Source organism: Astatotilapia calliptera, chromosome 18 (assembly GCF_900246225.1).
Source record: "Astatotilapia calliptera chromosome 18, fAstCal1.2, whole genome shotgun sequence".
In the NCBI taxonomy this organism is placed as follows: Eukaryota; Metazoa; Chordata; class Actinopteri; order Cichliformes; family Cichlidae; genus Astatotilapia; species Astatotilapia calliptera.
The window spans coordinates 27386827-27414543 of NC_039319.1; the positions used below are offsets into that span (position 1 = coordinate 27386827).

The window sequence follows — 27717 nt, forward strand, 5'->3', positions numbered from 1 at the left end:
AGTTTGAACTTATATATGTGGTTCGGCCACAGTCTATGGGTTCGGTAACCCCTGCGCAGCGGAACGGCGCGAAATTTGATTCCCTGGTAGCTGAATGCAGTTTACCGTTAGTGTATTAATGGTTTAATAAAATCACGTTTTTACATCCATTCCAAGGCCATCAACACACATGGGCGGCTGAATATAACGTCTAAAGGAAATATCTTAACACCGCACTTGTTTAAAATATAACAAGGGTGTCGCAGCTGGGGTTTGATAGTCGCGTTTTAAGCAATGTGGGAACTTTTTCAGCATGTAATCTGAGCTTGTAATACGGTCCTGCGGGTGTTATCGCTATAAGTAATCGGTCTGAAAGAACAGACGGCAGAAACTGTCGGAAATCTGGAGAAAGGAGTCACCTTAGTAGTGAATATTAACAAATTACAGCATTCTAGTCTTTTTTTTTCTTCCAAACTTGAAAGGGCACAAAAGCATGCTCAGACTCTGCTCTCCTGTGTCCAGTAGTCCCAAACAAACATCTAAATTTAAAAATGAAAACTTTGCATATCAAGAGGATTCACTCTAAAGATTTGCTTTATTTTATTTTATTTACTGATTTTTTTAAATGAATATTTCTTTGAACTGAAAGAAGTTGTACAAAAGGTTTTAATGTGTGTGATATACGGTTTTTACCCATGTAAAAATGTGGTGATAAATATTCTTACATGGAATTTAGAGTTTGTACTACCATTTATCTTGCAGACAATGAGGTTGATGGTGACACAGTTGACTGCGGTCTTACTGAGACTATGGTTGCATACCTTTTCCAAGGATCCTTCAAAAAGCAGGTTAAATTCAACCAATTTGTGTCAAGGATGAAGGAATCTTCAGTGACACTGACTCTACAGACTGTCTCTCCAGAAGACTGGCAACCATCTACTTCGTCAACTTCAATAAGGTATTTTCTTATTTATAATGAAGTTAGTATGTCTGAAACATACATGTTGGCTGTTATGCACTTTTAGGATTTAGTTAATATGATCATTGTTTCTACCATATGTATTGTTACTGTAGTGTTTTATACTTCAATTCATGCAATAAAAACAAACGCTTAACTGTTTTCACAGCAATGAAAATACTTTGAGACTACCAGCGTCTTTTGAAATTCCAAGATTTCCCAAAAATCTCCAACTAAAACTGGACAACAAAGAACCGTGCCATAAAAATCCAAGGGACAGACACACAATAATCAGAGTTCTATATGAAGCTGTGGCACAGTATACTATGTAAGTTAATCAGGGTAATGTTAGCTTGTTGCTTTAGAAAAAGCTGAATCTGTCATATTGAAAATAAACGCTACATTACTAAGAAACAATAACTGACACTTGATAAAGTTTGTTTGTCAGCAGTTGCTCTAACACTTATGTTTCTTCTGATATTACAGGTATCCCACAAATTCTGAATATGTGCAAGCTGTGAAGACGCTGGTAATGAAGTATCCTTTCCTCAAGGATCGTGAGGGAAATGGTTATGTAAGTTAAATTTAAAATTTGCATAAGGTTCCTTCAAGATTACAAAGTAAAAGTGAAGCTTTTTTCAATCTTGTTTCGTTAGTAAGACAATCTGTAGCCTCTCAGTAGGTTTGTATGAAGTATGTTTACTGATTCTTTGTTGGGTGTATTTTGTGTAGATTGTTTTTACAGTAACTTATGTTTCTGTTCAACAAGCACACATGGCATATGTCTTTGAGACGTAAATTCAAATCAGAGCGGGCACCACTAGTCGACAGTGAGGCAGTGAGGCGTTGTAAGGAGAAGTTTGGTTCTACGAGGAGAGGGCAGCCTAATAAATGTCAATGAACAAGTCAGAGAAATGTTTGTCAGGTTGGTGTGAGGGACATCTTGAGCTATAAAATGTTCTTGCCTCTGTTATTACATCTAAAACTAAGGATTAGGGATGCAACTGTACCCCTTTTTTTTCAAACCGAAACAATACCAATACTTGGATTAGAGCACTTGCTAATACAAAGTACCAGTGCTAATACTTCTACCTCACAAAATATTATTAATTAGAAGGCGCTAAAAGAGGGTGAACTAGATTTAAAAAAAAAAAAACATTTTAAATATGACTCCAAAACTAAAATTTCAAGTTAACAATTAAGATTTTATGTGAAATTATTTCAGAGTTTCCATATTTTAAATATTGGTTCATGGTATCGGTTAACTTTAACCGATACGAGTTCTTTGTGATGCACAGATCGTGTCAGCTCTAATTAGTGTGAATGCTTGAAAAGCATTCACAGTATTGTTGTTGTAATCTTTATTATTAGTGTGAATGCTTGAAAAGCATTCACAGTATTGTTCTTCTAATCTTTATTCTATTTTATTTATTATTCTGTATTCCGTACGTTTTTTGTAATCTATCTCCTTCAAAACCGTTCAACTTAGAAAAACCATTCAAACACCGTTAGATTCCTATTCTTTTGGACATGACTGCTTCTATTTTTCTCATTTCTAACATTTATATTTTTAATTTTATTCAACTTTATTTAACAAAAATTTATAATGTATTTCAATGGAGAGACCCTTCAAATTCTCATTCAAATTCCTCCTCTTTAAACTGTATCTACTTCAACATACGTTCACATAGAGCCTCCATTCAAACTTTAAAACGAAGACAAGACATTCAACTATTCAACTTGTATTTATCTTTTCAATATCTATTATACTTTTTCTTCAGTTCCAGTTTAAGTTTCATGATGTTTTTTCAGCCGTTTCAGAGTTTATAATGGGTGTGTATGGGACGGAATGTTGGGGCTAGAGTGAGACAGCTCAACTGCTAGAGTGAGAGGAGCAAAAAAATTAATCTTAAAATCTTTTTTAAAACTGCTGCTGTGTCCGCAGCGTTTGCTCTACAGGTATGATTTTACCCTCAAAACGTAGCCATCGCTGTCCTCTTTCATCCAATGTGTTTACTATTGTACTAGGTGTTATGGTTCTTTCATAAATGTCACCAATGCACAGCCTCCTCCCTCCAACTCTTCCATAGACTCTAATGTTAAAATGGCTCAGAAGGTTCGTTTGAAAATCAGAAGAGCATGGTGTCTTTACACTGTCACCACGTCCATATAATAAACTCCACAGGCATGAAAACTGAGAATTTGTTAGACTGGACATTGCTGCCGCTCACGGTGAAAGAATTTTGTCAATACGACCTATACTTTTCATTTGGGAGCGATTTGTTTAGGGCTGACGTTTCTGTTCATTTTAAGCAGCAAAAGTGAGGTGCATGTCTGTGTGCGTGTGTATGGAGCCATTGGGTGCGGTCACTATAGCAACCAGGCTCACACCTGCCTGCTTAACGAGCTCTCTCTCTCTCTCTGCCAAGATTCATCTTAAGCACTTCTCTTTCAACTGCTGCTGTGTCCACAGTGTTAAAGCCATCATTTTACCCTCAAATTGTCGCCATTATTGTTCTCTTTCCAACATTGTCTTTCAAAGCTCAGACTTTTACATTTTTTAAACTGTGTGGATCCAAGCGGAGGGATCACATTTTAGTCATTCAGTGATTCAAAGAATATGAACTTTTAATGTTCTTTCAGATGTTTTCTGACTCTGAATTTTCTTTTCTCAGTTCTGAGGTTTTTCTAATTTACAATTAAAACATTTTCAGCTTTTTTTCCAACTTCTTCTTCTGTGTAACCTTCAGCTTTTAGCAGTTCAGCACTTTTGTTTTCAGGTTAAATTCGTTTTTTGGTTTTTTTTGTTTTTTTTTTATCTCATTCAATATTTTTAACTCAAAATTCAGCAATTAATTCATTTCAGTGCATACATTCAGATTCAAGCATTCACACTGCAGTTTCTTCAGAAAATGCACTTTCTAGTTATTATTATATTTTATTCTGTATTCCGTACGTTTTTTGTAATCCTACTCCTTCAAAACCGTTCAACTTAGAAAAACCATTCCAACACCGTTAGATTCCTATTCTTTTGGACAACACTGCTTCCATTTTTCATATTTTTAACATTTATATTTTTAATTTTATTCAACTTTATTCAACAAAAATTTATAATGTATTTCAATGGGGAGACCCTTCAAATCCTCATTCAACTTACTCATTTTTAAACTCTTACTACTTCCACATACATTGACATAGAGCCACCATTCAAACTTTAAACCGAAGACAAGACATTCAACTATTCAACTTGCATTTATCTTTTCAATATCTATTATACTTTTTCTTCAGTTCCAGTTTAAGTTTCATGATGTTTTTTCACCCGTTTCAGAGTTTATAATGGGTGTGTATGGGACGGAATGTTGGGGCTAGAGTGAGACAGCTCAACTGCTAGAGTGAGAGGAGCAAAAAAATTAATCTTAAAATCTTTTTTAAAACTGCTGCTGTGTCCACAGCGTTTGCTCTACAGGTATGATTTTACCCTCAAAACGTAGCCATGGCGGTCCTCTTTCATCCAATGTGTTTACTATTGTACTAGGTGTTATGGTTCTTTCATAAATGTCACCAATGCACAGCCTCCTCCCTCCAACTCTTCCATAGACTCTAATGTTAAAATGGCTCAGAAGGTTCGTTTGAAAATCAGAAGAGCATGGTGTCTTTCCACTGTCACCACGTCCATATAATAAACTCCACAGGCATGAAAACTGAGAATTCGGTAGACTAGAAGCTGCTGTCGCTCACGGTGAAAGAATTTTGTCAATACGACTTGTACTTTTAATTTGGGAACGATTTGTTTCGGCCTGACTTTTCTGTTCATTTTAAGCAGCAAAAGTGAGGTGCATGTCTGTGTCCGTGTGTATGGAGCCATTGGGTGCGGTCACTATAGCAACCAGGCTCACACCTGCCTGCTTAACGAGCTCTCTCTGCCACTCTGCCAAAATTCATCTTAAACACTTCTCTTTCAACTGCTGCTGTGTCCACAGTGTCACAGCCATCATTTTACCCTCAAAACGTCGCCATCGTTGTTCTTTTACCAACTTGTCTTTCAAAGCTCAGAGATGTAAACTTTTTAAACTGTGTGGATCAAAGTGGAGGGATCACATTTGAGTCATTCAGTGATTCAAAGAATATGACCTTTTAATATTCTTTCAGATGTTTTCTGACTCTAAATGTTCTTTTCTCATTTCTTAGTTTTCCTAATTTACAATTAAAACATTTTCAGTTTTTTTCCAACTCCTTCTTCTGTGTAACCTTCAGCTTTTAGCAGTTCAGCACCTTTGTTTTCAGGTTAAATTCGTTTTTTTGTTTTGTTTTTTTTTAATCTCATTCAAAATTTTTAACTCAAAATTCAGCAATTAATTCATTTCAGTGCATACATTCAGATTCAAGCATTCACACTGCAGTTTCTTCAGAAAATGCACTTTCTAGTTGTATATTTAGTCTTATGTTGGGTTTCTAATCTGTTTTGACTTTCTCTTCTCACTCTTGCTTTCTTTCAAGGGACCATGCGTCCAAGGAGAGGATTTATTATCCATAGACGCCCACTTAAAGGTCTTACAGTGCCAATTAGAGCAGGGCGATATGGCCAAAAATATTTATCACGATATATATTTGAAAATTTGCGATAACGATATAACTGACGATATAATTGATGCGAGACAAAATACAACTCCACAACATTACTAGCGCAAAAAGACAACCTTCCATTTATTTTCACGTAAACAAGAAGCTGGTTTTTATGTACATTAAAGCTTTATAAAAATGTAACAGTGCAAATGCAAATTCCTTGCTGAAAGTTTAACCCAAAGGCATTTCCAGTAGAAATGGGCTGACATATCCTGAGCATAACCATGTATAATATCCACTGAAGTTAAAAAGAGGTGCTTTGCAACATTAAACTGCAGTGTGCAGTACGCATTTTTCGGACCATAAGGTACACGGGATTATAAGGCACATTAAGCGAAACAAAGCAGTCAGATAAATCAAACTTTATTAAACTCATTCTTCTTGCTTCCTCCACTTCTGTACCATTGATTCATTAATGTTGAATTCTCTGGCAGCTGAGCTATTCCCATGTTGTTGCAGTATATTAATAACTAACCTCGTATTGTGGATGGATTATCTCAGTTGTTCTCCTGACTGAAGTTTCGTCCGTTTACAGCATCCTGCCATGCGATTGCATTTGTCTCTAACCATGAGGAACCTTCACGTTAACTTTTATAAGTGGAAAAGTGTTAGTGTTCGTCCTCCAGCTTCACTGTTTATGTTATGCTAACATAGCTGTGTCGCTAGCGATCACGTAGCACATCATTATATACCAGCTAGCCCAACTTCAGTAACCCTACAAACGTCACTGCTGTTTAGTTTCCTGTCTTCATTTATGTTGGAAGTGATAGCAGAGCTGTACGTTTGAATTTTTTCAGAAATCTCTCAGTCAGAACATGCTATATCATGCTTAGGTAACTAGCGAAACTAGCGAGCTAACTTCCGCTAGCTTCCTGCTAACTTCTAACTCCGTTAAATGTAATAACTTTTGTTTTCATGGATGCCTGGAAGTTAAACTTTATAGTTACACCTGGTAAAGCAGCAATGCTGATCGTTTTATTAAAGATCAAAGAATTTAGACAGTTTTCAACTCTCAGTGATGCTGCAGTGTTGTTTGACCTGAAGTCAAATATACGGAGTTTGGGACCCAGATTACTCCCAGATTTAAGAGCATCTTAGTCCGACAAACACGACAATAACAACGGCCGCTTGCATGTTCTGCAAAAAAATGTGCTTTGTTGTGTATCTGACGGACAAACACCAAACCAGTTCCACATCACGGAAGTTGCACCATTTTTACAAACCAACAATCGGCCATGTGCGTATGAAAACAAAGGCACTGCGCATGCGCGTTTTACTCCCATTCTATCGCGATATTTCATTTTCCTATCGTTGCCTAACATTATACCGGTATTACCGTGAACGGTATAATATGGCCCAGCCCTAGTGCCAATATCAGAAGATGCAACCAGATACGATGGTGGTTCATAACCGTGTGCAGCAAACGTTTGCTTGGCGGCAGAAAGAAATTGCAAATGGTATGCCTGTGGAGGATGTGTTGAAGAAGTACCCCTTCTTAGGGATGCCTACAAGTCTACAAGCCTACAAGTAAGTCAGAAAGCTGGATTGAACTTGGAAATAGCTGTCACATTTAACATGTTTATAGTAGTAAATTTTATTTGCCCTTGACCTTGTTTTCTTCATCTGTCCCTCTCCTTTTTTCGTATGTTCATGTAACTTCTTACAGTATTGTTGTTAAATTCTATAAAAAAAATAATTATGCAGCACCATACATAATTAATATCAACTTTAGATTATTTCATTTTCATACACTGTTATTTTGTACTGAAAATGAATTTTTTACTTGTAGCTGTGCAACGAACTCGGGTGGATCCAACCAGCAACGGGTAATGTAAGCCAGCGATTTCGTGAAGGGCTCTCATGTGTTGCAGCAAAGGTGATTGACCTTACACAAGGGAAAACCCCACTCTACCAGCTCTACCTTGATGCAAGAGAGGAGGCTCTCACTGATGACCTACCAGGTATTTGCTTTTTTTTTTTTTTTTTTTTTTTAACTTCAAGGCTTCCATTTTATATAATTTTTATAGGTAACTGGAAATGCCAGATAAAATGCATGGGTGATCTTGTGTTTTGTTGTTCTTTTGGCAGATCTTGACACAAGGGCTGCACTTTTATTCCTGCCATACGTCTTCAAGGAGAAACTGGATCTCTTTGTCATACTTGGAGAGGTGTGTGTATTAAAATATTTAGTCTATATAAAAGGAAAACAAATGTATCTTTTGTTAAGAGACTAATATATTGCTTTCCTCTACCTTCTCTTTTGACTTCAAAGGTTCATCCTAAAACCCCCTATCCAACTGTTCAGCTACTTCATGAAGACTGGAAACCAGTGTTCTCCAGAAGCGCTCCAAACATTGTGAAGTTGGATGGCAGTGAAGTGTGCAGAAGCTCGTGTATTTTTGAAGGAATCATCTCTTCTTTCTGCTTGTATTTTGTCTTCAACCTTGCTTATCCAAAACATCTGAAGAACACCCTGATTTTTCTCCAAAAGTACATTGTGAAAATAGATGAGGGTGAGGACCGGCCTCTGCCAATCACAGTCACCAGACAAATAAATCTTCTGTATTGACCACCATGCCTCAGCCATATCAGTGCTCCAAATGTGGCAGAAGAACCTTTAGTTTGACAAAGCTTATTCAGCACATAGGACTTATTCATTCCCATGATGCCAATTTTGATATAACCTGTGGACTCAGTGACTGCTGTTCTTCATTCAAAAAATATGAATCTTTCAGACGACATGTGTATAGGAAACACAGAGAACAGGTGTTGTGTTAATATTGACACAATGTGGGTCTTTTGTGGAAAAATTCTCATTCCTCTGTTATATGACAACCATTTTCATTCATACAGTGTTAGAGTTGATAGTGAATGGACGTTGCTAAAACCTGGACAGGAAATTGATGTTGCAGCTTATGACACATACTCTGTTGATAACAGTTTGTATGTAACAGTTAAGCAATGTATTTAAGAAGGTAATAAATGTGACAAGTATTTTTGACTTTGTATCTTCAATTTTTCAAATCTTGAGAGGAAAAATATAGGAAATCTGTGTGTAGATACTGAACCTTTAGAAAGACATTTTTGTACTCCTTTTAAGGGTTCTTTTTTGTACTTTATACTAAGGGTACAATTTTGCCCTTTAAAGTACAGGTTTGACATGTAAAAGGTACAAATTACAAGGGTACAAATCAGTACCCACAGTTTAGGGTACAGAACGGTACCTTAGAGGGTACCACCCCAGTGACAAGCCATTGTACCCCTATAGGTACATTTCTGTACTTTAATTTCTGAGTGTGCAGTGAAGAACTATTATTATGCGACAAATGTATTTAAATACATTTTGTTGCTCTGTAATCCAGCCATTGTTTGTGATCTTAGATTGTAGCTCACACTTTTGTCTAGTTGACAGATTTCCATATAAACCTTCTATATATACCTTAACCAAGCCTTTTTTTCTTTTTGCCTTCTTCCATTTTCTGAGTTCAGTTTTTAAAACCTTGAACCTGAACAGTAGAGTATGAATCACTACACTATAGTCCACAGCACAGTGTATTAGCTCTGTGGTCTTAAATAGTCAATAGATGATTTTTCAGATTCTTTCAGATTCTAACTTGTAGTCTTCAGCTCTTTAACCTATACGAATGGAGTAACATGACTATTAGACATGGCATAGTTCCTTATAGAGCCACAGAAGACTATTGTCCCCCCCCCCCCATCTTTTATGGGACTTACAGTAGGACTTTGTACTGCTGCTATCTATTCCATCATCTTTTATTTTAAGATTGTTTTAACAGGTAAGAAAGTTGTTATCAGGCGTTAGCTCTCACTATCTGGTTGTTAACTCATTTCTAACTTAAGACTGCTTTCTTTGGATTTACTTTTTTTTTTTTAAATAATGCTGTATTTTGCAATCGAAATATTAAAAACTACACTAAAAACATTATTAAAAAGTTTAGAAATGAGTCCAACTTTTTTCAAATTTTTCTGGGGGGTCTAGTGTAACTGGGCCTTCTGTGTGTTCTTCATCACCATGTTATGTGTCCTTCTCCCCCTCAGAGCTTCATACTGTGATCTGAGGTGCACAGCCTGAACTGATGACCTACTTCTTTGGCAGAAACCTTTCAATGTAATTGCAAAAGATAGCTTAAACGCCAAGCATACAGAAAGTACACACATATAAAAATATAGACAGTGGTAAAATGATCCACTCATGAAACCAGTAGCTGATAATGAACTGAATCCCAGTTGCCAGTGTTCAGATATTACTTTTAAAAAAAACACCCAAAATATGAATATTACAACTTATCAAAAGTTACATGAGTCACATTAAACATGAAGATTGTTGAGCTTTTTTTTTTTTTTTTTTTAAAGTGGTTTGTGATGTCATGAATGACGTGTAATAATCATTACATTAAGTGTCTTTTCACTTCATATGGAGATAAGAAGCCAAAGGAAACATTGACCTCGTTAAAGTGAATTTCCACATGTAGCTTAACCCTAAAGCTTTTTGAAAACTGAACACTTATTTTTGATGAAGTAATGAGCGCTTCTCCGTTAACATACGGCCCTTATGCGAATACAATAAAAAATGAAAAACAAAAGGAGAGAACAAACAGCCAACAAGTCGTGCCAATCATTTTCTGCTATATGTTTTTGCAGCCACATGAGGATTCCGTGCAGAATATACTTACATGTGAAACTGTGAGTTTTACAGCATCGTTTCCAGAATGAAGTTCTTCGGGTTTTAGAAGAAGAAACAACCAAACCTTCCGTGCAAAATCCATGTTTTCTTTTCAAGGCTCACTTCGCCTCATCGTGGATCCAAACTCAAGCCCACGGGGGAAAAAGTGTCATCAGAATCCAGAGAAAAACGGTCAAAACTGACTTCTTGGTAAGCGCCAGAGGTCTGCAGTCACCCTATTTTGGACATTTTGAAAGCTGTCACAGGTGCGGTGGTAAGTAAAACTTCGTCCTCTTGCCTTCCATTCGTGAGGCCCGTCGGTTTTCATCCCATGAAGGAAAAGTCTCCGGCTGCCGAGCGTGGAGGATGCTGCGCTGTCTCGATTTGCCCTTGAGCAGGAGAGCAGTGAGGGTGGGGGAAGGGGGGGGGGGTTGCTGGGCCACAGAGGATTACTGCGCCATAGGCGTCCCATGGCGCTCTCAGGCATAATGTGCGCTGTGCTTTTGCCACATCACCAAGTATGCCTTAGTCCAAGGACTATGAAGAAACTCAAAGTTTATTTCTGTAAAAAGTGTGTGTGGGAAACGCCCAGTCTCCTACCAGAGAAGCCAACATTTCACGTGCCTCACCTTTCACACGGGGGTTTTGAACACTTGAAACACTTTTGTTTGGTTTAATGGTCAACCAGAGGCATGCACACCCGTGAAGAACAGCCAGAGCCCGAGTTCACAGCATGCACCCTACAGTGAGCTGATTTGGTTTGGATTCAAAACCTGATTCGCATGAGTGAATCCTTAAAAAGACGTGATTTCACACCACCGGTCCTCAGACTTTTATTCTGTCTTTCCGGGAGGTTTGGACTTCGTGTGCAGCTCATGATAGTGTATTACCCCCTCTAGTGTTCGGTAATAGACTTTCTTTTTTGTATGGAGCAGGAAGAATTCTTATTTTCAGAACATTGCGCAGATTGATAGACCCAAATACTGTCTCATCAGGATTCATACATCACATTTTGTGCATTAAGGTATAGAGGAAGGCGGGACATATTTTAAGCTTATTTCTAAGTCATTCTAATAAAAGATAAAAAGCCTGGTAAATAGTTTACCCAGATAATGTGAACATTGGACGATTGGACAGTCTTGTGTTAATCCTCCTCTGCGACCATATAAACAGATGTTTATATTTGCATATTATATAATAATACAGCCATAACGATTACCCAGCGTGCATCATGGTAAACTGCGCGGAAGTATCAATCACTGTGCCATACAGGATCGATATAAATATTGATAGTTTCAATACCAAAGCTGGTATTGATATTGGCTCGAGACGGTTAGAGTCAATACTTTCTTTCTTTCCCCTATGTACCCCACTGAATTATTTCATGAACAATTATAGCTATATCAAACACGCACTATGAAAAATGTCTCTGCACCTTTTTTGTGTTGACTGTCACATCTGTTTTAATTATGGTAGCACATAGAACAATATAAGTTGACCCAAAGTGCTTGAGAGAGAGACGTATTTAGATTCTAGGTCTTCAAAAAACCAAAAACAAAACAAAAACTAGTTTTAAAATACATAAATTATGTTACATTGATTATTACATTTTTAAATTGATTGATACCCAAAGTGTACTATTACAAAACAGCACCACTGTGCCAGTGAACAAATCCCCAGGAGTGAGTGGTGGGGAAAGACAAAAAAATAAATAAAATAAAATCCTTTTAAGTTAACAGTTTAGGAAAGTGTAGAACAACATTACCCAGAAAGCCCAGGTACATATGTTTTCTTTTTTTCCGGATGTAGCATCACATGAATTCACTGTCAACATGCAAGATGGCCACGCATCACAGGCAAAATGCTGCTGGGCGGAGGAAAGTACAGGTAAATTAGAGGCGTTACATTATTGATAAATGTGTGACAACGGCAACATCGGGGCCTCCAGCTTAAAGATGCTCTTCACAAACACCCGATAGGGAGTAAAAAACACATGCACAAGATAGCGTTGCAGTTAGGTGTCATGACTCAAGCCAGCTAACCTATCTAGCTTAGCATACGAGAGGTGTTAGCGGCATGTGCTAACGGTCGCTTCCAAATGATTACATGCTTTTGCAAACATTTTTTTCATACGAGCAAGTGTAAAATACTTTATAAGATAACTACAGATATCGCCTGTCAGTACAAAATAATAACACCCCTCTTGGGTTGCCGTTTGAAGCTGTTACGGCGTTGACGGAAGCTAAGCTAGCTACTGTATCCGGGCTCCGTCTAATTGCTAGTGAAACGTACGCGTCCGGGCAGGTCTGTCGTGAACCATTGCCAGTATGCCCAGCTGCCGTAAAAATACACATTAAAGTTATGCACTTTCCTTGTTGTTAAACTGAAACCGGTTTGCATTATATGCCAGTGTGTGTGACATTTAGTTAAGCTCTGTGTTTGTCTCGTTAACTCTGCAGGTCCTTGCAGTGCAAGTTCACGTTATACAAGTGTTAGAGCGTTAGAGCTTAAAGGGTGGGTGTGTTGGGTGGGTGTGTTGTGTGGGCCAAAACAAAACAGGTCGAGATTAGGAGTCTGAGCCCAGCGCCCATTCTCCTCTCTGTGTTCCAGGTATCATATGTCATTAGAGATGAGGTGGAGAAGTACAATCGAAACGGGGTGAATGCACTCCAGCTCGACCCTGCTCTGAACCGGCTCTTCACTGCAGGGAGGGACTCCATCATCCGGATATGGAGCGTCTACCAGCACAAAGTACAGCTTCTTGCCCTGCTCCGTTATGCTAAAACAGTCAACTCATTTTACACAAGGCAGCTGCTTTAGTATGCATTTCTCAAATCTCATGCCTAAGACTGTTTTAACTGTCCTTGTCCTCTCTTGTTATTGTAGCAGGACCCATACATTGCATCGATGGAGCATCATACAGACTGGGTTAATGACATAGTCCTCTGTTGCAATGGAAAAACTTGTGAGTTTTTTTAAGCTGTTCAGTTCACCCAACATTTTATTTTGAAACCCCCGTTTCTAATCTAAAAAAAATTTGCTTTCAGTGATATCTGCCTCATCGGATACGACAGTCAAAGTATGGAACGCACACAAAGGGTTTTGTATGTCAACGTTACGAACACATAAGGACTACGTGAAAGCGTTGGCTTACGCTAAGGACAAAGAGCTGGTAGCATCAGCAGGTCTGGACAGGCAGATCTTTCTTTGGGATGTGAACACACTAACAGCACTCACTGCTTCCAACAACACTGTCACCAGTAAGTAAAGATTTTGCAGTGTGACACTAGTATCCATTTCTGTCCTCTGGACAGAAGCTTAGATTAGATGTGAATTGTACTGAGTGTAATTTGTATTCAGCATGACCGATATGTTTATGTCAAAGTCAGTCTGTACCTTTGGACTTATTATAATTTGTCTCCAACAGCTTCATCGCTGAGTGGGAACAAGGACTCAATCTATAGTCTGGCTATGAACCAGATGGGCACGGTTATTGTATCAGGATCCACAGAAAAGGTTTGTGACACACAGATGGACAGATTTACACAGTGCCCAGTGTTTACACTAAGGAATAAATGCAAACTTTCAGTTGTGTTAAATTTTTGAAAATACTGAGACATAAACAGCTTCACTGAGCAACAATCTGTTTCTCTAACTACAATAAATTTTAAAAGGACTCTAAGCTTCAATAACTCAGCTCTCAGGAGCGTCACAGGTACCAATTATAATCACTCATTCAGTGATTAGAATTGCTTTTTAGGGTCTCTGTGGATTATTACACATCTCTTAGTCCTGTTTGGGTCCCTAAAATGCTCATAATTGTCTTAGGGGTGATGTATAATAGCATAGTTTAAGCGTTGCTCTGTAATCCAGGTATCATTTGTGATCTTAAATTGTACCTTCACAGTTTTGTCTAGTTGACAGATTTCCAAATAAACCTCAGGCCTCAACAAAGCCTTTTTAGCCTTCTTCCATTCACTGAGTTCAATTTTTTCAAAAACTTGAACCTGAGCAGTAGACAATGAATTACTACACTATAATCTAGTAATTGCCTTGTTAACTTATTTTTACTAATTTCTTAAAACGCAAAACCCATAAAAAGTTCTTTCATATTCTAACTTGTAGTCTTCAGCTCTATGTAGGTAGGTTACATGGCTTTAGTAAAATGACTATTATAAGAAAACTTAACTCTAACTTCTCTTAAGAATTTGTAAGCAAGTGATAATACAAGTTCTTCACTGACCTTTGGTTTCTGTTCAGATATCCTTAAAGCATTTCCATTAGGCTGTCACAAATCTGTGGATATTATAAACTATAAAGACTGCTTCAAAAATCTAATATAAAGGAAATGCATGAATGGTGTAATTGAGTGCGTACCTTGCTTTGTTTTAGCCCAGTAGGATTATCATGCATGTAAACACAGTGAAGTAGTGCCTGCTGTCGTTACCCTTCTTGTGTCTTTCTTCAGGTTCTGAGAGTGTGGGATCCTCGAACATGCGCTAAGCTCATGAAGCTAAAAGGTCACACGGACAACGTCAAATCGTTGCTGCTGAATCGAGACGGCACTCAGGTGAGTTAAATAATCTAAAATGCCGTGGCTGCCAAAGAGCAGAGTTTCAGAATCTAAAAGTCACCGGTCCTCCCCACAGTGCCTATCAGGCAGTTCAGATGGGACCATTCGCCTTTGGTCCCTCGGCCAGCAGAGGTGCATCGCCACCTACCGTGTGCACGACGAAGGGGTGTGGGCCCTGCAGGTCAATGAGGCCTTTACGCACGTATATTCTGGAGGCAGAGACAAAAAGATCTACTGTACGGACCTGCGTAACCCAGACATCCGTGTCCTTATCTGTGAGGAGAAGGCCCCAGTGCTCAAAGTAAGGGTCCAGCAAATAAGGGCTAGATTTTTGTAATAACTGCATAACAACCTGTGTAATAGTTAATTTTAGGATATATTTAACCATAATATTGAAAATATAAAAGGATGGGTCTCAGGGTCATTCAGCCTTTTGCCTTTTCTTGCACAGATGGAACTGGACAGATCTGCGGACCCACCTCCAGCAATCTGGGTCTCCACCACCAAGTCATCTGTTAATAAATGGGTAAGCATGCGTGACACCTCTGAGATCAGTGATCCACTGTCAATGTAGTGAAGTATAGATAGAGGGTTGTTCATGTGGCCACACCTAACTGTGTTCAGCCATAATTCATCTGCAGTTCATTTAAAATTTAAAAGCAGCTTTGTAATTCTGTATTACAAAAGAGAAGAATAAGGAGTGGGGAAGCAATTATTAAAAGTTTTTGTTTTTTTGGTGTGTGTTTAGTCTCTAAAGGGAATGCACAACTTCAGATCATCCGGAGAGTATGACAACGACTGCACCACCCCTCTGACACCACTGTGTACTCAGCCAGAACAAGTCATCAAGGGTACTTTTGTTTTTTGTTTCTTTTTTATGTGAAAGTATACAATCCTCCAAATCTCTTTTCCCTCTGTTAACTAACAGCGCTGTTGATGTTGCAGGAGGTGCCAGTATTATTCAGTGCCACATTCTGAATGACAAAAGACACATACTCACCAAAGACACCAACAACAATGTGGCTTTCTGGGACGTCCTAAAGGTAAACCACACACTCTGGCATTAATGATTAAGATATTAGGATATGGGATGTGCTCTTATCTTGGTCTTTATTGGTCTTCATAGGTGGGAGGATAAGTGAAGGAGATTTCAGGGCGTGGCTTGCATCACTAAATGTCACTGATTAGTCGAATATATCAGAATTTTAAAGCCAAATTTAAAAAAAAAAAAAAAGCTGCTAATGCAGACTGTTTTTGTTCACTGTTCTAAGACATGACAACATGGAGATACAGCAGAACTGGGTGGTGATGCCCAACAAGAATGAATGGTTTTATAGTTGTGTAAAATAAAGAAGAGCTGTTGTTTTTGGTTTGTGAAATGAATGATTTTGCCTTATTTTTTAATCTTCCTGGGGCTGCCGTCCAGGAAGAAGAACTGATGGACCCCGAATGAACCTTTAGTTCTTCTGAAAGTTTCCCAGGCGTGGGTGTTGGGGCGGAGAACTCCACTGTGGTTTTATTGGTGCTCATCCACCTGAATGAGCTGATGAATCTGTGTGAATTAAAGTGAAATTGTAGGAATGCACACCTGTCGATATATCTGTAGTTTGAAATGACCTTTTGTGCTCACATTTGACCTGTAGGCATGTAAGGGCGAAGACTTGGGGAAGGTTGAATTTGACGAAGAGATTAAAAAGCGCTTCAAGATGGTCTATGTGCCAAATTGGTTCTCTGTTGATCTGAAAACTGGGGTGAGTTTCAAACCTGGTAATACAGGAGCCCGTCACATGATTTGACATTCAGTGTTTTCTAGCTGAGTTCTAACTTCTCCTGGTTGATTCCTGTCGTGGTTATGTGCTCGACAGATGCTCACTATCACTTTGGATGAGAGTGACTGCTTTGCTGCCTGGGTGTCTGCAAAGGACGCAGGGTTTTCAAGTTCCGATGGATCGGATCCAAAGTGTAAGAGATTAAATTTTCTATACTAATGAAGGTTACGTAATGCAGAGCCAGAGGTCTAAGTTAGCATTACACAACGCTGATTTCTCCCCTTTGCAGTGAACCTGGGCGGACTGTTGCTTCAGGCTCTGCTGGAGTTCTGGCCCAGAACCCGAATCAACCCCATGGACGAGGAAGAGAACGAGGTGAACCATGGTGAGGAGATTGATTGACTGATTCAATTATCCAGTGAATGCACAAACTGCCAAATGTCTGCACCGAGGGGAGCGTCATCGGGGCATGTTTTTTCCTTTGTCTTGTTTCCCTCGTCTTTTTATCCACTTGGCCTCAAACATGAATTGGCTGCAAACTGTGCCAGTGAGCGCATTCTAAGCCAAGATGTCATCGGGTTTGTTGATTATGTTCTTGTTCCCTCAGTGAACGGAGAGCAAGAAAACAGGGTCCAGAAAGGCAATGGATATTTCCAGGTGCCACCACACACACCAGTTATCTTTGGAGAAGCGGGAGGCAGAACCCTTTTTAGGTAAGCTCTCACCAACAAACTTTCAAACTTTTAGATCGTCAGTTAAGGTCATGTTAGAAAGTCAAATCTTCCCCTTGTGATGTCATCACATGTCATTAGAAATGGTCGCACAAGTCCAGCGTTTCTTTTGATCTGCTTTATTTTTACGCTGCAGGTTGCTATGTAGAGATTCAGGCGGAGAGACTGAATCCATGCTGCTCAATGAGACAGTCCCACAGTGGGTTATTGATATAACTGTAGATGTGAGTATCTCTGCTGATCATTATTATTTTTAAACCTCCTTTCCGTTGATCTTTTATTAAAGTGTGCATGTTGTGCTTTTCATCTATCCTGTCATATGCAGTGTTCCACTGGTGGCTGATCATAGTAAACCTGGTCAAAGTTTCACATAATAAAATCAGTGGATAATAATCTCTGTGACACTATTGGCTGATCATAGGGTCATAACTTGAAAGAGAGGGGCTATCTTAAATATAATCAAGCACAGCACAGCACCTAATGTTTTACATTTCTTGTTTGCAAAGGGTAGCCAATCATCAGAAAGTTGTCTGACAGTGAGTGTGAAAGAAACCTAAGCAGCTCATTTCATATATGTTCGACATGAGAGGCTGCTCCGAGACTCAGTATAAGATAAATAAGCATTATTTTTGAACTGTGGAGCATGCAAAGCTAGTCCAAGAATAAAAATATGGAACTGGAAATGAGCAGCTGGCTCCCTTTTTAAAGCCTTTCCCTTATTTGCCCTTTATCCTGGGCATCATCCTTCATCTGCTCGTCTAACTTTGGTCTACATCGCTCTACATAATTTATTAAAATTAGAAAGCCCAAGTGCTCGTGTCTATATTTCATGCACATTTCATTCAAAAATTAAAAGAAGATTTTTTTTTAAAATGTGGCATGAGTAGTTGAAGCCCACTGGTTTGGAAGCTTGGAGGAAGAAAATCATGACTGCTTTTGTTGCTAAACACTACAAAGTGTTAATACGTATACTCTAGTTGGACGGCTTTAGTGTGGGAAGGAACTAAAAGCTGCATAAAACAGGCAAAAATAGCCCTGTGTTTGTATTTGAGATTCAGTACTTCTGAGTTTGTGTAACATGTTTTATACTTGGTACAGATGATGGTAATGAGTACTTCCTTGAGTTGCTTATAGACTAAAGCAGAATTGTGACTCCAATGATGATTCTCTCTCAATCAGTAGTGGCCAGAATATACAACACCTTAAAACCTGAAGCAGCAAAATGTTATTCATTTATCAGGTTACTGTTTACAAATGTGACCTGACCAACTTTTTGTTATTTCAAACTAAACACTCTGTTCTGTATAAAGAGACTAGACGTGCACAGCTTGCCTGCTCTAATAGTAATCCACTAACACTCAGTTGTTAGTGAATGAGTGAACATTAAGGCAGTTAGAAACGACGAGCACTAAAAATGTGTACTTGCCTTTCACAAATTGCTCTATACTCAGTAGGGACTAAGGTATGACATTAAGAGCTATGACTGTGCACTTTATCACAACATGATACAAATGTGAAACCTGATTGCAGGAGATTTCTTGCAGTGAGAAAGCAGAGGGAACTCTGCAGCATTGCCGTTAAAAAAGTTCTTCAACCACTTTGTGATTTATTTACTCAAGTTTAATACATGTTATTTTTATCACACGGTCAGAACTCATTTGTGTCAAACAAGGTGACACAGAGTCATTGCTTTTAAAGTACACGGACCAGCTGTGCCTGGCTGCGTAATCACCGCACTGCTCGCCAACAGGCCCGGTCTAAGCCAGAAAAAAGCTCAGCGGTGTTACAGATCCATCACTGTTCTTCCCTGGATGAAGCAATACCATTTTCTTGTATCTTTGTGATGTGACATTTGCAATTAAATTTTGTTCTTACGTTTGAGTTACACGTCTTTTTTTTTTTTTTTCCATGACAGAAAAATATGCCCAAGTTCAACAAAATCCCGTTCTACCTCCAGCCCCACTCTTCCTCTGGTGCAAAAACTCTAAAAAAGTAAGTTTGTAATTTCTCGTATTTCAGCAAAGATCCGTGTCACGTGCAGCTCTGCAATGTTCAGAGCCGGTTTTTATACCTTCTTTGTCGCACAGGGACCGACTGTCCGCCAGTGACATGCTCCAGGTGAGAAAGGTCATGGAACATGTTTATGAGAAGATCATCAACTTGGACAACGAGTCACAGACCACCAGCTCCTCGGCCAACGATAAACCCGGGGAGCAGGAGAAGGAGGAGGACATGGCCATGCTAGCTGAAGAGAAGATTGAGCTAATGTGTCAAGACCAGGTGGGCACATCAACACGCTCTGTGAATGCACTGAACACAACTTCTCTTTCATGTTAGTAACCTTCTTTTGTTTTTGATTCATCCAGGTGCTAGATCCCAACATGGACCTGCGAACAGTTAAACATTTTATCTGGAAGAGCGGAGGGGACTTGACACTTCACTATAGGCAGAAGTCCACGTGAAAGTCGTCATTTTTAAAAGCAGAACTCTTTGTCATTTGCCAATCACCACCCACCTCTGACATGTAGTACCCTAAAACCCCATTGTGTGGTCAAGAGTTGCAGTAACAGTGAGAATCCAGTAAAATTTGTGGGGACATGGCTCATGTTGTATTATAGGAAACTGAGAAGAACAGGCCGGCGCAGCCAACAGACACCTGGGAAATAAGTGGTCCATATTGTTTTTTTTAAGTTTGGACGTAAATGTCTCCTCTCTGCATCCTTTTTTTTTTTTCCTTGTTCTTCTTCCTCACATCTTTGACTGTCCCTGCCCACCCTTTCCTGATTGGCATTTTATTTTTGAAGCGACTGAAGTTGCAGTGCGTGTTTGTGTATGTATGCACACGGATGTAGTAGACTGTCTGTTCTAGTACATTCCAGGAAACTGTCCTTGTTCTACAGACACTCCAGTCCTGTCTCAGCAGTATCACCAGTTTAGGAGTACACTTGGTCTCTGGGTAGCCTCACAGTCCCTCAAAGACAAAAAAAACCCCTCTGTTCTGTAGTCGACGTCGTCTGCATTAACTTGAACTTAACCTCGGCTTAGACATCCAGTTAGTGCAGAGCTTGAACCTCATCGACAGAAGCAGTCCACGTTGTCTTTTGTTTTTAGCGGTGTTATCCTCAAAGGAATGAATGTTCTTTATTTTGTAAATATATGTACAACATTTTTCATTTAAATTACTTTTTCTTTTGGTTTTGCAGCTGTTTTCTTTTTGTTTTTGTACAGTTTACTTAAAAAAGCAAAACACACAAAAATTATTTTTCCAAATCCCTGCAGCACATTCATGGTCATGAACGCTAAATGACTTGAATGGTAAGATTTGCATTTGTTGATTTCACTGCAATCTAAAACTTGCAGTTAGTATTTGTGTAGGTCATCTTAGCAATTGGGGAAATTATATATAGGGTATATATCTTAAACAGTAATTCATGCTTAGATGCTCTGCGTTTGGTTCACGAGCATGGACTCTGATGACAGCGAGGGTTGTTCCTAATGTATATTTCATTTAGATTCAGTAGGAGTTCAGTGGAGCATAAATTTAACTTGAAGGGGAATCTCATCTGAGATAACATACGAACATTCAGCCACTGTGGGAACTTCACCAAAGTGTAATAAATGCTAACACATCTTGTCGCTTGGTGTGTCACCAAGCCACAACAACAGATCTTTTCATTGTAATTTCCTGGAGTTTAATTTTGCCACGAGTGTGTGTAATGCCATAGCAGGAGGGAGGATGCATTGAGTGAGCTCTAATTGGCCAAAAATAAAAATCCAAGATGGGTACAAATAATCAGGCCATAACTCTGCAATATCCATTATTGTAATCATTTGTGAAATATGTATATTTTAGGCATTCAAAGAAATAAATTGGAATGGTTTAACAATGACAGGTTTTACCAGGATTATAAATGGCTGTCTCGAGTTGTATTGTGTTGAGCTGATCCAAGTGAAATAAGAGAAACGAGGGACTCATTTTTTTTCTCCCAGTGATTGTTTAACCATCGAAGATTCACCCATTTCACATTCATCAAGACTTTGCACTCATTCCTAATAAAACAGACAATTCATTGATAAAAATATCTGCAAAAAATACTTTTTCTTATTTTACACACTAGCACCTACTTGACCAATGAAAACTATTAAGATGCCCCTAAAAAAACAAACAAACAAAAGTGAATTACTCAAGTATTACTAACTTGGCAGTCTTAGATTTAATTAAATGCTTACTTTACATTAGCAATGCATTGTCTATGAAATGAAAGGTGGGTATAATCTAGTGTTGCATAGGTCATGGAAATTAAAAGGGGGCATAAATCTGGCTATACAGCAGTAAACATCCATTTTAGACTCATTACAAAGTACATCACTGAACAAAATCTAATTAAATATTAGTGTTAAAAACAAAAGTAAAACCTGTGCTGTTTCTATTCAGCATCGTCCCACAGTGAAAGCCCTTTATGTAGTGTCACCAATCTGGAGGATATAAAGTAAAATGTCCCATGTCTTATAATTAAAAGTGTTTCTTTGGGTAAGAGTTTAAACGACGTTGCTTCAAAACATTAAAGGTAACACTGCACCACCGCCAAAGACTATGGCGACTAATCTGAGTGGCCAACCGTCTAGTAACTTCAAAAAAATATTGATAATTGTCCTTGATATAAAGGTGCAGCTGTGCTTTGCAATGTCTGTCTTTGGAAAAATTCAAGTTTTGTCACATCGGCCTACCAGAAGCAGTCTCATTACCCGTATGATCCAAATTTGCACTCGGAAGGAAAAAGTTTGACCTTTAAAAACTGTTCTGGCTTACAACTAAGCAGTAACTAAATTCTCACATACAAAACACACAGAAGATTTTCTGTGATCTTCTGCATTAATGCTGTAGCTGGTTTATGTAGTGTCACCAATCTGCTGACGCAGTCTTACATGCAAACAAGACAGACTGACAAGATAAAGTCTTCCCTCTGATGATCTATCCTAAAAATCATTTCTTTAAAAACAAAACAAAACGATTGTCGTCGACACTTTGCATTTGTCTGGCCTGACTTAAGCCTACTCAAAATGTGCCTTCTTGGGTTCCTACTCATCATCGTGCTCATGGTCACAGTGGTGAGCAGAAGCCACATGCAGAGGCTCTGCGATCTCATCCACTGACCCGAGAGTGTCCTCGATGGCCTGAGGTGGAGACCTGTCTGCGGTGGACTCCTCGGTGACCAGAGATGGGATGAGATCGACAGGAGATGAGCGAGGAAGGTCTTCAGCGGGCACAGAAGGCTCAAGAGAAAAAGACAACGCACCTATAGTTGGACTTTGGCTATCACTAGACTCAATGAGAGAGCTCTGTGGCTCTGCACACTCTGTGAGCAGGTGGGAGAGTCCAGCTGGTGGGACACTTGAATCAGCAGACAAGAGAGCAGGAGTGAAGTCTCTGGCTGCCTGGGAGATGTGCTCTTGTGGCTCATTCTGGTGGTCTGCTAATGATGGGAGCAGAACACTGTCCTCCAACTCTTCTGTAGTAAAACAAATATGGTTGAATTCAACAGAAGTGGATGAGAGAATTATATTAAACATACAACATATTTCATTGGCAGATGGCTAGTTCTCACTGAGCCTGGTTATACTAGAGGTTTCTTCCTGTTAGAAGAGTTTTTCTTCCCACGGTCACCAAGTGCTTGCTCATAGATGTTTCATTGTTGGGGTTTTCTGTGTATTATTGTTACGTTTTTACCTCAAGTTTTTCCCAAATTAAAAGGCGACCGTGGTTCAGGGGGTTGGGAGGCTCATCTTGTAACAGGAAGGTTGCCGGTTCGATCCCCAGCCCTCTCTGTCTTGGTCGTTGTGTCCTTGGGCAAGACACTTCACCTACCACCTACTGGTGATGGCCAGAGGGGCCATCGCTTCTGTCAGTCTGCCCCAGGGCAGCTGTGGCTCCACCAGTGTGTGAATGTGAGAATGAATGAATAGTGGAATTGTAAAGCGCTTTGAGGGTCTCGAAAAGCACTATAAATGCAATCCATTATTATTATTATTATATAAAGCACTTTGAGGTGACTGTTGTTCTGATTTGAACCTATATAAATGAAACTGAATATATTTCTTAAAACTGATGCATGAAAGTCACTGGACAGTGATGAACAGCTGCCACACTGACTTACCAACACCAGATATCTCGCTTTCCTTCTCCTCGTGCATCGCCAGCGAGGTGTTTGTCATGTCAATGGATGACATGGACAGATCCAGCCTGTCCACCAAGTCTGAAGGATCGGGGTTCATCACTGCCATTTCAGAATCAGAAAAACCTGGAAAATTCCAACAATAAAACACACATCTTAAGAAGATTTTTGCAAACACAGCATATGCTAAGGTGAACAGAATCTTAACTGACCAAGCTCGGTGACCCTTTGAATGGGTGGAGGTAGATAAGAGTCCTCGAGGGTGACCTGCTCCAGGTTTAACTCTTCACTATTGCTTGAAGGTGCCATGAGAGGTGCCTGGAGACACACGCACACGGTGAAAGTTATTGACCTGTGTCAGCTTCTCAAATGTGAGATTTTGCTGTATTTTACTGTCACCTCTGTGTATCCATGCGCAGGCAGCTTTGGAGAGTGTTTCTCCTCAACATCAGGGGCAGAAGGCTCGACTGTTGATATTTCTGGATTAGCAGGGATTCGGTGCAGGTAGCCATAACCGATACCGCAACCCAAACTGCAGACAAACATTTGCAGATGCTATAAGATATAATACAACAACTGATTAACAATTTACACATGAAATCATAGTTGCAACATGCAAGACCATCACCAAGTAAGACCCTATTCTGGGAATGTCTTGTTTTAGGGATGTGAGCCTGATAGCCCACAGTGGGCTGGACCATTTTCTGTTGGTGTAAACTACATATATAATAAATGTGTAAATAATAAATATGAGAAAATATAGTGCAAGTTCAACAGTTTGTCCTTGTTTTTCTACACTATAATGAAATCTGTCAGCATGACTCTCTGGGCTTAAATTACAGAAAAAGTTTTACTAGCTCATTGCTCTGACTATCCTGTAATTTAAACTGAAAGTTCTTGTTATGTCACAAAAAATGTTCTTTTTTCTGGTTTTCTAAGGAGCTTGGAAAGAAAAGTGTCTGGACTTCTTTAAGTGGCTTTAAGACGTTTCACCTCTCATCCGAGAAGCTTCTTCAGCTGCAGGGTCAAAAGGTGGAGAGTCCCAGATTTAAGCCTGGTGGGAGTGTGCCCCCGAGAGGGACAATGGACACCCTAATGATCCTCTACTTAATCACATGAGCCAAGGTGTGAAAACGTGCGTAGGTCACAATCAGTCAAGGTATTGGGTGAGCTCATTGTGAAACCCCGTTCTCACACCTGGGCTCATGTGATAAGGTAGAGGAAGTCCAGAAGTCTAGACAATTTTCTTTCCAAGCTCCTTAGACTACAATGACCTGGATGACTGAGAAAACTTCACAGACATTTTTCTGGTTTTGTTTTTCTTTAGTGTGGGCCCCTTGTAAAAAAAAACCCTGAAATTTTTATATCATAAAGTGAAAAAACAGGAACTTTTCTTTGATTGAAGCATTTATTTATTACTTAATTATTAATTGGTTTAGTTAAAATTGCCATAAGTGAGATAGGTAAAGCTGTAAAACTTGTGAAAATACAGTTAAAAGTTTAAAATGTATGTCTTCCAGTGGATCGGATCTGAGTCTTTGAAAAAAAATATGGCCCCTGGGCCTTAGGGTGCATCTGCATCAAAGAAAAATCTAAAAATAGTGGGGGGGAAAACACTAACACGCGTTAGAATGTGGAGTCCAGAAACCACCGGGTGACATGACAATGATTACATCCATCTTTTATATACTGTCAGCTGCATTTGGCCATACCTGCCCTCTCCTCCCCATGCTCCGTTTGGTGTGACCACCACCTCTCTGCATAGGTCCGTTTGTGTGTTGTACACCAGCAGCTTCAGAGGTTTTCCTTCATGGGCCTCAATCAGTGAGAAAAAGTCTTCTGACTGCAAATGACAAACTCTGAATTAACTACTGAAGGTGCAAATTCGAAATTTTCATGCCACAAGTAATGTTGCATGGTTCTAATAAGACATCTTACATCTTGCAAAACCTGATCTGCTCCCACAATATAGTCACTGTGGGGCTGAAGCCCCGCCAGTGCAGCCGGTGAACTGGCTTCCACATCCTTGGAGAAAACAGAAACAAAAGATGAAGCCATAATGGACTCACAGCTACAGAAGCTGAGACTACAGTGAAGCACAATGCGTTTTAGTAGTTCTTTGACGACGCAACTCACCAGGACATGCCAAACATTTTCATTGGCCCCCTGGTAGCTGCAGAAGCGAACACTAGCGCCCAGCAAACCCTGCCCTCCCCACATGCTACTGGGCACCACCTCCAGCTCACGAACCCTCGTGGTTTTAGTGCTGTACACCTCCATCTTCACTGCTCTCTCCACATTGGCTTTCAGAACCTCCTTCAAAAGGTCATTTTCCTCATTCTGGTGTGGAATAATTAAAGAAGACAACAATTATAGCAACCAGCTGTGTTAACCTTCTTCTTTTTTCATGTTCATCATATTTATCTACAGTCGCAGTGAATAACCAGTAAATGCAATTGTTATTATATGGCTGTAATTAAACTTACAAGTCTCTTGGTGTCAAGAGACAGGATGAAGTCGAAGAAGGGCTGCAGGCCAGCCTTCTCTGCAGGGGAATTTGGCTGCACCTGTCAAAATAAATACAAGCAAGTCTGCACTTTAATCTTTGAAGAAAATGATTTACTGGAATGTTTTAATTCAAATTAATATATAAGCAAGCAAATGTACAGAAAAACTAAATATTGCATCATTATTTTAAATTGAAAAAAAAATAACAGCGTCGCAAACGCACATCTTGATCAGTCGCATCGATTTATCAGTCGATCGACTAACCATTTAAGCATCTCTGAACTATAATCCAAAGTACTGCTTGTATTTTTTGCTGAAGCATGAAATGGTTATAGGAAAGCGGTTCGTTCTAAGCCGGTAAACATTTATTTTCATTAATACTGTCGTCGCGCTAGTTCTACTTGTCAAAGCATCACTTCCGGGCACTTATTAAAACAGAAGCTCAGTGGACTCAGACTTCTTAAAAGACTTTCTTTGCGACAAGTTATATGTTGTGCTAACATTTTATTTCTTAATAACACCGTAAACAAATACGTCCTAATGCACAGCTGCGCCCACAATGACACGTAAACTCCGTCTCTTCTGTCAGGTTTTTGACACTACGAAGCTAGCTACCTGTTAGCATACAACACAGTTCATAAGCTGCTGTACATTCAGCTCCAGTTTCAGAGAAAAACGAGCCGCGTTATAAGCCTTACACCGTGCACATGATATCCATACGTCCCTCCTTCGGATGCTTCTGAACTCTGAGATAAACCCATTTCTGCCGGGAACTCGTTTAAAAATTACTGTCATCAGAAAATACCGACAATTACCACAGTTGACAGTTCTCGGCCATCTTGTCTGCAGCCCAAACCAGTCGAACATCGCTGCTGTCGATCCTCGGACACCGTGCAGGGTCGCACATCATTGACAGTGTTTATTTGCTGCCTCATACCTCAGATTCTGTTACACCGGCTTCAAATTTCAGTGTTATTTGATGTGACACAGCTGTGACGCCTGCAAAGTTAGCAAATTTCATAAACCCGTATCTTATATGATTAGTACCCACAAAACATATTCAATTTTTAAAATAAGGACTTTTTCTATTCTAGGATTTATTTATTTTTTTGCATATTTTTAACTTGGGGCATGTTTACCACTGTGTAGCATCCCCTCTATTTATAACAGCAGCCAGTAAACACCTGGGAACTGAGGAGACCAGCTGTTGGACTTTCAGAAGAGGAATGTTGTCCTATTCTCGTCTGATAGAGGATTCTAGCTGTTCAACATTCCTGGGTCTTATTTTTCCTACTTTTTTGTTCCATGATGCTTTAACTAGTGAAAGGTCTGGCCTGCAGGAAGGCTGGACTCTTCTACTTCAAAGCCATGCTGTTGTAGTAGCTGCTGATTGCAGTTAAGCATCATCTTTCTGAAATATGCAAGACTTTCCATGAAAAAGATGTCATGTCGATATGTTTCTGTAAAACCTCTATATACGTTATGTCATTGATGGAGCCTTTCCAGATGTGCAAACTGCCATTTCCACAGATACTGCTGCTCCCCAATAACATGAGAGATGAAGGTTTTTTTAGGTGCTGATGGAAAAAGAAAAAAGAATTTAAATTGTGATTCCCGTGACCACAGAACAGCTTCCCACTTTGCTTCAATCCACTTTAAATGAGCTTTGACTCACAGAAGACAGGAACATGTTCACATATGGCTTCTTCTTTGCACAAC

At 39.4% G+C, this 27717-nt stretch overlaps 3 protein-coding genes and 1 pseudogene across 6 annotated transcripts in view; 2 read left to right on the forward strand and 2 right to left on the reverse strand.

Annotated features, from left to right (window-relative positions):
* The window catches only part of LOC113010049 (sodium channel protein type 4 subunit alpha B-like), a 50566-nt gene extending 39939 nt beyond the window's left edge, over window positions 1-10627 (reverse strand). For both annotated transcript variants that reach the window (XM_026148852.1, XM_026148851.1), the window contains exon 1: window positions 10255-10627. The gene's annotated coding sequence lies outside the window, so the exon portion shown is untranslated. The remainder of the gene's footprint in view (window positions 1-10254) is intronic.
* LOC113010051 (sterile alpha motif domain-containing protein 3-like) lies at window positions 614-8561 on the forward strand (annotated as a pseudogene).
* Window positions 10628-12051: 1424 nt separating the features above from the next.
* wdr48b (WD repeat domain 48b) lies at window positions 12052-20501 on the forward strand. 2 transcript variants are annotated; one of them, XM_026149562.1, is made up of 18 exons: window positions 12052-12131; window positions 12855-12995; window positions 13131-13209; window positions 13292-13504; window positions 13672-13760; window positions 14713-14814; window positions 14894-15118; window positions 15269-15343; window positions 15566-15668; window positions 15763-15860; window positions 16461-16568; window positions 16683-16779; window positions 16876-16971; window positions 17194-17299; window positions 17454-17541; window positions 19233-19309; window positions 19405-19597; window positions 19684-20501. In XM_026149562.1, exons 1-18 carry the CDS (start codon window positions 12060-12062, stop codon window positions 19777-19779), a joined length of 2058 nt encoding a protein of 685 aa, XP_026005347.1. In that variant the 5' UTR covers window positions 12052-12059; the 3' UTR covers window positions 19780-20501. The 2 variants fall into 2 exon arrangements, with proteins under 2 accessions (XP_026005347.1, XP_026005348.1); XM_026149563.1 differs by having other exon boundaries at window positions 13134-13209.
* Window positions 20502-21493: 992 nt separating this feature from the next.
* gorasp1a (golgi reassembly stacking protein 1a) lies at window positions 21494-26950 on the reverse strand. Of its 2 annotated transcripts, none has more exons than XM_026149564.1 (9): window positions 26814-26950; window positions 25977-26057; window positions 25627-25830; window positions 25429-25515; window positions 25203-25333; window positions 23890-24022; window positions 23703-23808; window positions 23473-23616; window positions 21494-22827 (listed from the first exon to the last, which is right to left on the reverse strand). In XM_026149564.1, the coding sequence occupies exons 1-9, from the start codon at window positions 26931-26933 to the stop codon at window positions 22397-22399; spliced, it is 1437 nt and encodes a 478-aa protein (XP_026005349.1). In that variant the 5' UTR covers window positions 26934-26950; the 3' UTR covers window positions 21494-22396. The 2 variants fall into 2 exon arrangements, with proteins under 2 accessions (XP_026005349.1, XP_026005351.1); XM_026149566.1 differs by having other exon boundaries at window positions 26697-26878.
* Window positions 26951-27717: the final 767 nt, after the last annotated feature.